General features: G+C 34.1%; 1 protein-coding gene across 5 annotated transcripts in view; it reads left to right on the top strand.

Moving 5' to 3' along the window:
* PRRC2C (proline rich coiled-coil 2C) overlaps positions 1 to 15,905 on the top strand; it is a 79,361-nt gene that overhangs the window by 43,585 nt on the left and 19,871 nt on the right. For all 5 annotated transcript variants that reach the window (XM_087930506.1, XM_026703394.2, XM_026703392.2 and 2 more), the window contains exons 21-28: positions 1,240 to 1,425; positions 2,379 to 2,630; positions 4,092 to 4,181; positions 7,776 to 7,877; positions 11,046 to 11,271; positions 13,504 to 13,707; positions 13,902 to 14,014; positions 14,975 to 15,111. In XM_087930506.1, the coding sequence (XP_087786632.1) occupies positions 1,240 to 1,425; positions 2,379 to 2,630; positions 4,092 to 4,181; positions 7,776 to 7,877; positions 11,046 to 11,271; positions 13,504 to 13,707; positions 13,902 to 14,014; positions 14,975 to 15,111 (1,310 nt within the window). The remainder of the gene's footprint in view (positions 1 to 1,239; positions 1,426 to 2,378; positions 2,631 to 4,091; positions 4,182 to 7,775; positions 7,878 to 11,045; positions 11,272 to 13,503; positions 13,708 to 13,901; positions 14,015 to 14,974; positions 15,112 to 15,905) is intronic.

Below are 15,905 nucleotides of genomic sequence, written 5' to 3'. Positions count from 1 at the left end.
TAACTGGCTGACTTCTTTTGCCTTTGCTTCGGGCTCCCTTCTTTACCTCCGGGATTGCAATTCCCACTCGGCTCCAGGAATTCTTCCTCACTTGAGTGATCCCACCAGGATCTAACTTCGCCTCAAGCGGCTGCCCATGAGCAAAAACCCCGATGTAGGAGAGCAGATCAAGGTTCTTCTACCTCGCCATACCGCGACGCCACCAGAAGTCCCAGTCCAAATTTTTCATTGCTAAGCAAGCTGTTGTTAAATGAGTTGTGCCTTCTTTTTTGCTATGGTTGTTAAGTGAATCATTACAGTTGTTAAGTGAATCATGTAGTCATTAAACAAATCTGGCTTCTCCCATTGATTGACTGCTTGTCAAAAGCTCCCTAAAATGGGATTGCAAATCACAGTCCCAGGATCCTGGGAAGTTGCAACCACTGGACATACATGCCAGTTGCCAAGCACGCGTAACTTGATGCCGTGAGTGTGGCGATGCTGCAACAGTCATAAGTGTAAGAACTGGTCACATCACTTTTTTTAGTACTTCTTGTAACTTTGGTAATTAAATGAACAGCTGTAAGTCAAGGACTGCCTATATCTCCCCTTTAAATACTTTTTTTTTAAAGAAAATGTGCTTCAAACCTTCTGTTTACAACTATTTTTGGACAGTTGATATTGCTATAAAAATATATCCGCATCCCAGAGGGTAAACACTGTCTTATATTGGTTTTACTTATTCTTTTCCACAAGGGGCCTGTACTGGAAAATTATAATGCTTTAACTTGAACTATTTTTTAAATCATTTGTTTCAAATTTAAGCCAATTTGAAAACTGTACAAGGTTACATTAATAAAGATACTACTCAATAGTAGTATTACATTGTGATAACATCTGTAAATTTGGAATTCTTATTTCTCCCGTCTCTGGATTGCTATAAACAATTTAACTTGTATCATTTTACTCTCATGTATAAAGTTGTTCAGTAATTCTACATACAACTCCTATATAATTAGAAAGATACGATGGGTTTGAAATACTAAAAAATATGGTAAAATAGATATTTTGATTGTGGTTATTTTCCCCAACCAGGATATTTTTTGTTGATTTCCATGATTTAACTTGTTAAAATTTAATGAATATGGTTTCACAAGTTGTTTTAGGTTATAACTTCTCCAAAATATTTAAATGCTACAATACAACACCAAAGTCCGCTTGAGTTATAAATTTTTTTTAAAAGAATGATGCCTTTACTAGGGAACCGCTGCTGGACAGGAAGGTGGAATTGATTTGGGAATAGAAACAATTCAGTTTGGAGCTCCAGCCTCTAGTGGGAGTGATAGTGAAGTTGGGCCAGTTTCAGATAAGACCTCAGAGAAGCTTCTTGAACCAAAAGAACAAAGGCAAAAACAACCACGCGCAGGACCTATAAAAACACAAAAGGTGGGTGAAATTTTCCAATTCTCATCCTGAAACCATTTAAGCCTGTAAGAATTTTTAATAAAATATATAATAAAAGGCTCCATTTTTCATTGGATCTTGTGAAAGAGAAGTTAATGATTAAGTCACTGTAGTGGGGCGAAGAATTGTTGAATTCATACAGTATACAGGATGCCTAAACAGCCAGGAGCCATCTTCTGCTACCTGATTTTAATTTAAAACAGGCTTCTCATGTCTAAAAGAATTAACTTCTGTCTTTAACAGAATTTTTACCAGAATTGGGTTTTAGTTGCTTTTTACTGATGTAATAGCTTTCCAAATTACAGATAACTGTCACAGAGGAATTTTACTGAATAAACAAACAATGTAAGAATTTGGAAGTAGTTGGAACCTAGAATTGTAGATTATAGAACTATATGTCATCAGATCTGTCTTTTCTTCCCATTCTGTTTTTTATTATTAAAAATTATGTAGCTTTTTACAGTGCTCAGGCGTTCACATTTCTGAATGTTTCTAATTTGGTTTGGGTCACTGAAAAACTGAAAACTGAAGTTTCCTTAGAATCAAACAAAATCTGAATCTAATTTGGCTTGGCATTTAGAAATCTGTCTGGTGAATTTTTCTACATATGATCTCCCCTCTTCCTCGATAGAACATAGGTAAAAGATAAATTCTCCTTTGAATGATGTTCAATTCCTGATAACTACATAATTATATTCAGAATTTTTTTCTGCACTTCTCAATATAGTATGGAGCCTTCAGGTTTTCTGATATGCCAAATATTGAATCCCATCCTGCTTAATGTTTTGGAATCAAGGTAGTTAGGTATTATACAGATACAAATTTTGATAAGCCACAAAAACAACTCAGTGGTTACTGGATTGATTACTTCCATACCTTCTTCTGGAATTCAGCATACATAAATATTTACATTAAATATTGTTAATTATTTTTAGCTTCCAGATATGAATCCAGTAGAAAGCAAAGAATACAAGCCTGGCCCAATTGGGAAAGAGCGATCACTTAAGAACAAAAAAGTAAAGGAGGCACAACAAGGCGATTCTGAGATGCAAGAAAAGTCCAGTGCTAATACAGTCAGAAGCTCAGATCCTATTACTTCTAAAGAAAACAAATCAACTAATGAACTTAGTACAGAAATAGGAACAATGATATCAGTGTCAGCTGCAGAATTTGGAACAACTCAAAAAGTAAGAAAATAGAAGTGCTTATTTCTTCCTGCCCAAATTTTATCAAATACATTCTTTTATGGTGCTTTCTGAAGTGAGAGCATAAAAGAAGTGTAAGACTGTTTTGCTGTGAAAACAATCTTGATGTTAGTTGCTTCTCCTCATTTTAAAAAAAAAAGTAGTTCTCAAATGACAACCATAATTGAGCCTGGCAATTACAGTCCTAAGTCACAGTCATAAAGCAGGTCACATGTGACCAACCGACTTGTTTTCTGATGGTTGTTAAGTTGCTGCAGCAGTTGTTAAGCGAACTTTCGATTCGCTGTGGATTAGTTTTTTGCTAGAAATCAGAAGTAAACACCAGTTTCTGGCAAAATTGTTGTAAATCCTGGTCGCATGATCACTGCTGGTTGCAGATGGCCAGAAATGCAAAATGGTTGCTAAGTGCCCAAACTATGATCATAAGATGGGTGTGCATGTGTGATGTCAGAACTTTGAAACCAGGTTGTAAGTAGCTTTTAGGGGTTCTGTAAAAACTTCAAACGTTTGGTAAACTGGGCATAAATTGAGGACCTGCTGTAGTAAGATTTATTACTGCTATTTTCTACTGTTCTACTATTCCTGTAGTAGAAATATCGGTGTAGAAGAATGGATATTGGAGAATGTGTTGTGAGAATTTTGATTCAGTGAAACTAGAATTTCTAGAGCCTAACTCTATAGATGCTTATCCTTTCAGTTATTGGGATGTCCAATTTTTCAAAAGTCTCTTAATCATTTTTTATATTAGTAGTTAAATAACATATGCAGATTACTATAAGAGTCATAATAAATTGGGGCTGGTTTCATGAAAGACCATTTTTCCATGGACCGGAGGGTGGGGGGAGGAGTGAACAACCCAGATCCCTCTCATGCACAGTTTACACTAAGGTTTGTGCTCCTATGAGAATACCGTGCCTGATGAGCTGAGATGGAGCTGAGATGGGATGCTTGTGCTGGGGAGCGGCTGCAAATACAGATGAAGCTTTACTCACTCGCCTGCCGCTCACCTGCAACTGTGTGGCCCAGTTCCTAACAGGCCATGGAGCAGTACTGCTTCATGGCCTGGTGGTTTTAGACCACTGACATAGGGGTATTAGTGTTTTCTATATTTTAAATGAATGGGAATGTTACATTTCCTGCTTAGTGGTTATATGAAATTTAAAATCACGTTTTAGCTTTTTTTAAATTATTGACAGGCTATAGCTCTTTTTATTTACTCTGTAAATGGTAATCAACAAAGGTTTACTTTTTTAAAAATACTGAATATGTAAAGTTAATAGTTAACATATTAAGACTAAGAACAGTTTTAAGTTAATCTAATAGGGAAATTCAGTTTATGAAGTTGAAATTGACAAATTATTCTTTTCTGCTCAAAGTTCAAATCGTATTTTTGAGGGAAGTTGCGTATATGACTTAGATAAACTGGTTGAACTTTTTTTACAGGAGTCTGTAACAGACTATACAACACCGTCTTCTCATTCGAGTACAGTGGCAACACACAGTTCAAAGATGGAGGAGGCTTTAGTTACAAATGTAGGTGTATTGTCTCATAGTATAATTCCTCTATTTAATTTTATTTTAAAATTAAATTATTTTACGTTTTGGTTATACCTGAAGAAAAATATCATTAAATAAGCTTCATTTCTCTTATCTGAGAATAAAATCATGGATTTTAAATAATATTAACATATAGACTCCCTATTAAAATATCCTGAAAAACTTGTAAAAAGTGATTAGATATTGAAACAAGATAGATTATGTGCTCTTTGCATATTAAAGTAACATAGGTAATACCATGCGGTAAGGAAATCTACACTTATTATTGGGTTATTAAAGGAATAATTAAGAAATTATACTCATTTGGGGTAATTACATAGTACACTCTTAAATCTGGCACATCCAAAACCAGTGATTTGTGTAAATAACAGATAGATGGATGGATGGATGGATGTTTGGTTGAACTCATAGTTATGCATATCCTAGAGCAGGTATATACGTAGCCATCCCTTTCTGATTATGCTGTGTCTCAGATCTTTTTTTTCGCCATGATGTTGGTATCAGTTGCAATAAGACCAATGTCTGGTTTTACATCTTCACACATCCAGCCAAAACGTATTTTCCCCCACTGATCTGACATCTTTGGATTTCATTATTCCAACTTTGCACATTCGAATACAGATGTACATTAGTATTGTTGGGGCAGCAGATTAAGGACTGATACTTAGTTCTGGTATCTTTTCCCAACAATATAGTGCTGGCCTACTCCTGTTCATTTTCCTCCTCAGATTTGTTAACACCTATGTCAAATTACACTCACTAAATATAGGAGGAGGACATTCTCCTTGACTCAGTTTGATGCCTTTCCTACTAAAGTCTTAGAAGGAAGACACAAAGATATCCCATTTGGGCTTAAGGTTTTACTTTTGTAATAAAGAACAAAGGCAATGGGAACTGTTAAACACATGTTATTATATCGCATATTTTATACTGTCATGTGGATAGGTTAATAATGTCATTCCATTTCACCAAAATTTAGTACTGTATCCAACTAAACTGTGGTTATAAGAAAACAATTACTTACTTTAAAGGATCAAGGTAGCTATATTCCTCTTTAAAAATTTTACCTATATGAACCATTTTATGATAATGATTATTATATTTTTATCTTGCCTTTTTAAATATATAACTCAAGGTGGCAAACAAAGATAATGCTCCTGCCTCCTATATTTCCCATAACATCTCTATGAGGTTGGTTGGGCTGAGAGAGAGTGCCTATCCCAAAGTCACACCCCAGCTGGCTGTCATGCCTAAGGGAAGCCTAGAACTCACAGCCTCTTGGTTTCCAGGCCAAAACCTTTGTCCTTATTCCAAATTCACTATTTTATAATATGTATGAAATAATGTATTCTTCATTTCTCTTTATCCCACTGTAATGTCAGAGCAGTTTACATCCCACCTTTACTGTGAGCTCACCGCACAGCACCCCAATATGATTTTATGCTGGACCTAGACAAAACCTGGAGAAGCAGAGAATATTTGATTTTGATATACAAATAAACATAACTAATATTTCATATCTCCACTACATTGAACATTTACCACCCCTAATATTTCATATCTCCACTACATAACTAATATTTCATATCTCCACTACATTGAACATTTACCACCCCTAATATTTTTATTGTCCACCACATAGAAGGACTTTCACAGTCAATCGTCTTAACATTGATACTGTTGGAAAGGTTTAATGGCATTCTCGCCATTCTTTATTAAACACACACACACGTACACATACATAGGTATGTATATAGGTGGCCATCTCACATAAAATGACTATGAGTAGCCTACAACAATTGATAAATCTGTTCAAAATCTGAAGTTGATATAATATAATACATACTTCTGAAATGCTCTATTTCCAATCTTGGAGGGTAGAGTTAATTTCTCATCATAACCTATATCAGGATTGAGAAGTTTCCAGAATGGTTGCCAAATTTTAACCATATAGGAATGACAAAGAGAGGTTACTGTACCTGACTAAATATGCTTACTCTCAGGTAGAGTAAGTTTTCACTGAGTATTTATATTTTGTCAATTATCTTTTCGTCTAGGATTGTATGTTGCTTTTTTACTAGTTTTAAACTTGAATGTTCTGATTTGGATGAATTGTTTAGTCAGAGATTAATTACGAAATTAATTTTCTAAAACTCTGGGCAAAAGATAAAAATAATCTTTATGAGAGAGATACATGAAACTGAAAATGTTTCTAATCAAACTGTAATTCTGCAATATCTGTTATTACTGCTGTATTAGCAGATGGAGCAGGGGTTTTATTTAGCTGTCTAAATGACTCCTTCCTACTCTTCAGCTTTTACCCTTGTAAGGAAAAAGTTTGTAAAGTATACATGTTCTTTCTTTGAGGACTTTTAAAATAGAAGTAGCACAAAAAATAATAATTTATGGAAACAGATGCAGTGGGCTCTAAATGATCAGGTTTTATGAATATGGATTACAACCATTCTGAAAGCAAATATGTTTTTTAGTTAAGTTTCATATGCTGATTTTCTATTAACATTTCCTTGCCATGTGGTATCTAATTATTTACTCTAATATGTAAACAATTAAATACACAGTGAATATATTTATGAAATAATTATGAATGCAAAATAATCTTAAATTTGAGAGAAAAGTTGCTAATTAAAAAAGTGATTTTGATCACGCCTGTTGTACTTAATGTTGCAAAGTGTCAAATGTTATCTGGCAGTTGAAAGTACTTTTTACTTTGCAATTCCATCTCTTAAAACTTTGTATTTTAATATAGGGGGAGGGAGAACAGCATTACAATATTTCTTCAAGAATTTATTACGGATAAATTGTTTTTTATTAAATGTACCTCATGATACTGTGTATACTGTGTTCTGGTTTGTGAGAGTGTTTGTTGCTTTCCTTCTTTTCATAAGAATGTAAAGCTTTTAGTTGAATGACATCCAATTGGAAACACCTTATAATTCTTAGATGCAGGTGTATTTGGTGTATTGAATTTTGGGCTTGGATTTCCTGATAATTATATGACTTAAACATTCATATACTTCCGTTGGTTAAACTAGCTTTATTCCATTCTTTGTCAGCATCATGTAAGGTGATGATTTTAGTGCACTGGAAATGATGAGGAATAAGAAGTTATTTTGTCTTTCCTTGTTTGGGATATCTAAAGGTGTCTAGTCAAGTTCAAATACTTCCCCTTAAGTTCTGAATCCAATTGAAAAAGTTTCAAGTAAAATCATGCTATATTTGCAACAGTTCTATGCTTTTGTTGCATTATAGAAGGAAATGTATCTCAAAGATACATGTATCACTTCCATGTGAACCTTTTGAGGCTCAATCTGAAGGAAATTTATTTTCCTGATTTTTTAAATTTTTTTAAAAATGGATAATATTCCAAGATCATAAATAATCAAATATTTCTTCTATGTGTCAGATTCCCCTCCCCCCTTCTGAATGCTTCCCTGTCAAGTACTTAAGTGGAAGACTACCTAATTCAATTGCACTGCTTGAGCTCTTGCTTTTAATGGGGCTTTTGTCATAGACCCAGCTAGAATGTGATCTTTGTTGCCTACCTTTCAGGTGCCCCTGCCCCACACCCTTCCCCTCCCTAGGAGGGAGACTCTACAACAGAGCTCCAGCCTAACTCCAGTTTCTCCCGCTACCGTCGACCTCACCCTCAAGGTATGTACCATCCCCCTCTCAGGGTAATTTTCTTGCATGCCTGGGAAAGATTGATACTTTTGGTGTAGATTAGAGAGACACACTTTTTTTTTTTTGCTAAGTAACTAAAAAAAGAGTATTCATTGTATTCTTTTAACCCTGTTTGGTAACTAACACCAAGAAACTGCTATCTGCCATATATAATTGGATATAGATTGGAATATATAGTGAGATTTATCTATGATTTCTCTTTCCACAGAGAACATATAGAAAAGGTGTGTATAGCTAGTATTGCAGAGTTTTTTCTTCAAAATTAATTTTTTCTGATTTGTATTAATATTGCTGAACATAGCAATTTGATTGATATTGGTTTGCTGATCTAGGATGCATTAAATTGAGAAATGGACTGATTAATATTTGTCGACTTCTTTATAGTTACTGTTTTGGTAATTGTATTCTTTTAGTGATGATTTGAGGGGTAGGAGATAGGCAAAATTCATACTGACAAGATTTATTTTGGGTTGGATACCAGTTCAACTTGCTATGAAGTAAGTGACAAGAATTATTTGGAGATTGTCATCAATTTTCTTCAAACAATAAGTATGCTAAAGTTGCCTCTCTTCTTCCTCTCCCTCTCCACCTTTCCAATTGGGTTCCAATTAGAATCCTGAAAGGATTCTAATTAATATGGCTTCAAATTTTAATTTCAGAGGAGCAAAATGGTATTAGCAGGAGCAAGTTTAATAAGCTAAATACAGTATTAAGGAGGAGTCAGGAAAAAAAATCTTAGCAATCTTGATGAACAATATAGTTTTATATCAAAGAACCACTTTTTACAAACATAGTTTTCATCTTAAGCATATCTGGAGAATTCTAGCATTAAAACCAGAATTTCTGATTTTTTACTAAACGCAGGAGCTTTTTAATATTAATAATTTGATAGATAAACTGATTGCTTTTAATATGAGATACTGTAATTTTAGCTTTTATACATCTCTATTTCCTTCTATCTTTCCTTTTTATCTATTCATCTGTCCATTCATCAGTGCATACATAAGTCCAGATACAAATACATACATACATCTGTGTTTTTGCATAACTCATGTCAGTGAATTTTTTCTAAATTTAATATAAATATTCCTCCTGGAATTTTATTATTTCTTGAACATATTTTCTGTTAGCATACATGAGTATAACTTACTTTATATGTATGCATAAAGAAGTCATAAACAGAATTAAAAATGAAACTTTGAGGCTGAATACTTTCCTAAAATAATCATAAAACATATATGTCAGACACTGCACTGGACATGAGCTATTTTTAGAATATATTGTATGTATATAGTTTTACAAAAATACATCTCTCTGTGCTTAATCTTCTCTGTCTACATTAAAAAAAAATTAAGCATCTCTTTTTAACCTTTTCAAATATGATCTGTTCAAAGCATTGTTTTGACAAAGTAGTGTGCCTTTTTTCTAAAAAGCATGTAGTGATTTAATGAGTCAGTTTTCAAATTGTATTCTGTGGAATTATTATCATCCATGAGAGTCTGGGGACAAAAAACAGTCAAATACAGCCAATTTCCTTCCTGTAGGAAGAGGCTAAGTACATAGACACATACCATTGGTCATCCTTTAAGAGCTATATTACTATCAATATTGAATTCCTGGTTAATATCTTTATTCCATGTATCTCAATTTAAAAAGTTTACATAGGAATCTACTCCACCAAGGTGGCCTTTCTGTGCCTGGATAGTTCATACAAGGTAGTCCTCCACTTATAACCATTCAATTTAGTGACGGCTCAGAGTTACAATGACACTGAAAAAGTGATTTGTGACCATTTTTCACAAGCTTGCAACGGTTGCAGCTTCCACATGGTGATGTGATCAAAATTTGGACGCTTGGCAACAGGAATGTATTTATCACAGCTGCAGTGTCCCAAGGTCATATGATCACCTTTTGCAAACTTCAGTCAAGAGAAGTTAATAGGGAAGCCAGATTCACTTAACAATTGTGTTACTAACTTTAACAAATGCAGTGGTTCATTAAACAACTCTGACAAAAAGGTCATAAAATGGGGTAAACTCATGTAGAAACTGCCTTGCTTAGCAATAGAAATTTTGGGCTCAATTGTGGCTGTAAGTTGAAGGCTACCTGTATTCAAGAAAAAGTGTTTTAATGAAGTCGTCTTCATGAGGTTGTCAGTAAATGTCTACATAAAATTGATTGTATTTTGAGAAAAACTACAATTTTGCTTCTATGTTATCTTACACAGTGCAGTTGGGAACAGTTTCATCAATATATTATTGATATTAGACTGATTGTCAGGTCTGCCATCTTCAGCTTGGTGCCTTGCTGGCATCCCATCATCAAAGGCCAAGGAGGAGGAGACACGGGAGAACAAATGGGCAATAAATGTATGGGGTTGGGATGGGGGGATGACAGTTTGACAAGGACCAGGGAAGCACAAACCACTTTGTGCCAGCATTAAAGGCCATGCACTCTGAGAAAAGAACATGGACTACCCCAAATATCTTAGCATTTCCCAAAACACCCATGTGGTTCTTCATTGGCTGAAGGCGAACTGATCATGGAGGGAGGGCTGGAACGCAGCCAGCAGCCTTTAGTTAATAAACAAACAAAACCCCAATCACTTCATCCAAATGGAGTCAAGGGTCTTTCTTTTCTAAGGGACATGATGGGAAGGTTTGTCACTGATATTGCTGAAATTTGAATATCTATAAATTCATTGTGGTATCATAGTGATTAGCATTTGATATAATTTAACCGAAAGCTATAGCATTATGTTTTGACTGTGAAAAGTGATGAGGATCTACTCTATTCTTAAATTATGAAAGTCAAACATAATTTGAGGCAGAGCTTAGAGCCACATCACCTTTTCATTGATTTAATTATTGCAGAATCTATGTCGCAGTTTCCAGAGAAGTAATACAAGAAAGGAATGAATGATGTTAATATTATTGAACTATCAGATCTATAGGAGTTGATGCATTTTAGAAACAAAGAGAGTTGACGTACTTATTTGCAATGCAGTAAGGGAGTTTGCTCTTCCCTGAAGATATGCTTAGAATAGTAGGGAGTTATCTAGAATAAATTGAAACAAAAATATAGAAATAAAGTGGTACTGGTCTTAAAATAAAGCCATTATTTTTTCCCCCAAAATAGATGGAATCTGCTCGCAAAGCATGGGAGAATTCACCAAACGTGGGAGAAAAGAGTTCACCTGTTACATCATCAGCATCTCCTGTTACTGGTGGTAATAGTAGTAGCAGTGGAGGTGGGAATAGCAGCAGTAGCAGTGGACCAACCACTGGTACATACAGCTCTTTTTCAAGTGCATCCATGCCTCCCATTCCTGTAGCTTCTGTTACACCTACAACTTCATTGTCAGGTATTGATCTTTAGGAAATATGACTGAGAAATGTGACTGAATAACTTGCTATCTTTTTTTAATAAATCTCTCTTTGTTTCTTGTTGTTTTATGTGTATTTCGTTGTATGTGTATACTGTGTATATACGTACAATGACAGTAAAGTATTATTATTTGGTTCAGTTCTGCCAAAAAAATGATGTGTGATATTTTAATTTGATTCTCTTAATTTTGTATCCTTTTCATTTGTTTATCTAAATTGTTAGAACTAAAAACTTTGAAATTCTTCTTTAACAAGGCTCTTGTGCATTTTTTATATTGATAATCAGTGAAAAATCTATTAACTATCATTAATTTTCACAAGTTATATAAAAGTTTTATACAATCAACTGTTGGAAAGAAAATTCTACTTGAATCAGACAAGAATATGATAGCATTTAAAATCCAGTATATTCTGAGCAGTAGCTTTGATCTTGAACTGTATAATTTTAATTAGGTGTTCATCCAAAGTTGCTTTGCAAACATATTGTTACATATTATATATTTTGAGTCCTTTAAATTTTAAGATCCTTTCCACAATAACAGCATATCCGAACAATTTTAATCTATATTTCTAAACACAGAATATAGACTAGTGACTTTTCAATTTATGGTTCAGTTCTGTTCATCAATAAACTGCCAAATAATTTTGAAATCATTCCTCTAAAACATGGGTGTCATGTGTGTCATGTGACATATTGCGACATATGGTGATTTTTTTTTGCCTTTGCGGAGCTGGAAGGGGTGTGGCCTGCGCGTGACGCATCTGGCCCGTGGGCTGCCAGTTTGACATCTCTGCTCTAAAATAATTATTACTTGGTGTTTCTGAAAGAAAAAAAACAGCTTGCACTCCAGTCAAACACCAGATGCTTACAGCCATTGCCAGTGGTTCTTTTAAAGCTCTATAAAGTTTCTGTCAGGATTGAGTAGATAATGCAGACTGTCAGGATAATTCTTAAATTATAACAGTATATCAGAGTTTTTTTAGTAGTAGAAATAGATGGATGAGATAAAACATAATACAAGAGTATTAGAACACTTATAATTAATTCTGTTAAAATATTAATCTTTTCTAAATGTTAACATTCTGATTATAATAATGAATAATAGTAATTGCTCTGCCATTATGCCCACATGGTGCCAGATTTATATCTTTTGAATGTGTGGCCCTAATGAACGTAAGCTTAGGAACAAACAGTAACTCTCTTAAATCCCCAAACTTTTGGGCACCAAGGACCAGCTCTGTGGAAAAGGTTTTTCTGCAGACCAGAGGGGGGCATGGTTTTGTGTACTGCCTGTATCTTGTGGGTGGGGCTTTGCTTGTTTGCATGGCCCAGTTGCTGGCATGCCATGGACTGGGATTTGGGGACTTCTATTTTAGAATGTGTAGGTAAACAAATATTTTTTTGATCCAATATAATAATAGACATATAATCTGAGTCTACAATGAAAACATTTCTACTAATACAAGCTATTGGCAGATTTTTATCTAAAACAAGTGACCTGGTGGCTTTCTGTAAGTTTACCATTTGTCATAGGAATTCATCTTACTTGGAGTGCTTTCAGTAATTCTAATTCTTTCTTTGGCCCACGTTGGCTATTAGAATTTGAAAGAGTTATGGACCATTTTTTAGTCATTTCTATAAAGAACATTCTTATTTGCTGCTTTTTTATGAAGGAACGGATAATTCAGGCATACAAAGTAATGCACAGGTTTATCTGGTTGGTGATAATCTTAAAACTAATTCTTAAATTCATTTTATAGGTTATTATACTGTATATTGCTAGTATATTGCCTGTTTTTAGGAAAATAATGAAAAATATCTTAAAGAGGTACGATAGGTTGCTGTCATTTGAAATAAAAAATCATCATTTAGCAAACAGTATACCAAGTAAAACATATTGTTCTTTAATATATTTTCAAGGAAATTGTCATTGTTGAATAATAGCTGCTATGTACAGTATGTTTCTGTCAGTTAGCTTTTATGCATATCATTAAGGTTTCACCATCGTGCCATTTTATGTAGACAGTATCCTTGTACAATAATGTTCTGAAATTGAAAGAATATTTAATAAAATATTGCTGTAATGCAATTTGCATTAAGATTCATCTAACTAGGTTCAACAAGCTAAGGTGGATTAAACTTTTGATTATTATGCTGAAATATTTTGTCAGTAACTCTTGAATCTTGTTTTGCTTATTTCTGATCTTAGGAGCTGGAACATACACTACTTCCTCACTAAGTACAAAATCCACTACAACCTCCGATCCACCCAACATCTGTAAAGTGAAGCCACAGCAATTACAAACAAGCAATTTAGCATCTGCTGGTCATTTTTCCCAGTTAAGCTGTATGCCATCTCTGATTGCCCAACAACAGCAAAGTCCACAAGTCTATGTGTCTCAATCAACTGCAGGTAATGTGATAAATGTATTCATTAAATTTAAGTTCAGCTCTTCTGGTATGCATTCTTACAAACTACAGTATTGTTTTCTCCCAGTCGTATAAACTTAATTTAGTATACAAGAGAATATAGGAAGTCCTCTGAAAGTTGGATGTTATTTTTTCTTCTTCGTATTTTAATTTTAATCTTTTCTTGTGGTCCTGTAGCTCAAATTCCTGCATTCTATATGGATACAACTCACTTATTCAATACCCAACATGCCCGTTTGGCTCCTCCTTCACTTGCCCAGCAGCAAGGATTTCAACCAGGACTCTCACAGGTACATTTGGTGAGATTGGGAAACAAACAGTTTACAGATATATACAGGTTAAATTAAATCAATGTACCTTGAAATTTATCCAGCCTTGCTTTTTGTTATCACTCTCACAATAAAAAGTTAAGCTAGCATTGATGCTAGTTTGTTTTAGTTACCCTAGTAAAGAAATTATAACATTCTAGGTGAAAATGAATAAGTGATAGGTGGAACTAAAATAGTGTATGGGATGATAATAATCACCAACAAAAATATTACCTCGATACTATTGGAAAAAGAGCAGGAATTATCTTAGAAGCAGTTTGAGAATTGTGTTTATCACCTGCATGCAGACTTGATGGAAAATTTTGCATCTGATTTAAGAATTATGTGGAGGACTGGTTATTGATATTTAAATTTTAAAAAAATCTGCCAGATAAAGTTAATACCTGCATATAATGAAATCTTGATTTTTATCAACAAATGATACAAATACAATAGGAATTTTGGATGTTGCACATGCTAAATTAAGCCTTCGCGATACTGAAATATTTTATATTATATCCAAAGATAACAGGAATTCCAATATGCAAGATTATTTTTGTGAATTGAACACTGGGATGTCTGAGACAGTTCAGAATTCTTATAAACCAAATCTAAGTCCTGCAATGAAATAGCTGGACTATGATTAGTTGAGGTGCCATGGGTTAGTGCTACTGGGGCATATTAAAATGTCCAGTTCACTATTCAGTGTCTCTCAAATATCATTTTATTGTAAAACATTCACATAGTTTTTAAAATGGGAAGCAATATACAAATGTTATAAATTATTAAATTTACAGTTAAAGGATGTGAAACCATAAGGCTAGAGTAGACTTCTTTGTTGAGACACTGGAGAAACACCACAAGAATGAGTGGATTACCTGGGTGGATTTAGCTCAGGAGAGTTTCCTACATAGATATTTAAATTATTTCTCTTCCTTCCAGCCTACTTCAGTTCAGCAGATACCAATTCCGATATATGCTCCTCTTCAAGGACAGCATCAAGCTCAACTGAGTTTAGGAGCAGCACCTGCTGTATCCCAGGCCCAGGAGTTGTTTAATTCTTCTCTGCAGCCCTATAGGTAAGTCTCTGAAATATAATATAATTTCAAAGTAAATATAAATTAATATTTCAAAAAATAGAATCAGGAAACAGATAATACTGATTTCTGCCTTTTTCTCCTAAATAGCACTCTTATATAGCATTTAAGACTTACATAGTACTTAGACTTATATACCACTTTACAGTGCTTTACAGTCTCTCAAAGTGATTTACAGAGTCAGCATGTTGCTCCCGACAATCTGAGTCCTCATTTACTGACCTCAGAAAGATGGAAGGCTGAATCAACCTTGAGCCGTTGAGAATTGAACTTCTGACAGTCAGCAGAATTAGCCTACAATATTGGATTCTAACCGCTGCAGCACCATGACTCTAAATGTTTGCATTACTAGTTTATTCATACCATTAATACAAGATAATTTGCACTATATTTTTAAATTGCTTTTAAGTTAGCAGCATTAATTAAGTTTATTTAGCTGAGGTGGTGGTGGTTGATGTTGTTACAAATCAGTGTTCAGATTTCATCATAGTGAAAGATTTGGAATTTTTAAGAATATTAGTACATGCATTTTATGAAATATCTTTTTTGTTCTGAATGTTACTGGCTGTTTATAATTGCACCACTTATAATGCTGAAAGAAGCATTGAAGCATTGTAAGTTGTGAGGATGGGGAAACTTATGAATGACATGCTACATATTTGTAGCATCTTCAAATAAGTGGCGAGGTTTGTCTTTAAGCAGTTCTTAATCAGGCATATCATATTACACTTAATCAGTTCTTAAACAAGTACAGTACAATTACTAATTAATTGTGT

The sequence above is a fragment of the Pseudonaja textilis genome, chromosome 3 (genome assembly GCF_049901715.1).
Source record: "Pseudonaja textilis isolate UNSWEBS1 chromosome 3, rPseTex1.2, whole genome shotgun sequence".
Classification (NCBI taxonomy): Eukaryota; Metazoa; Chordata; class Lepidosauria; order Squamata; family Elapidae; genus Pseudonaja; species Pseudonaja textilis.
Note: the sequence above shows the minus strand (reverse complement) of the source record. Positions and strands in the feature narration are given on the sequence as shown.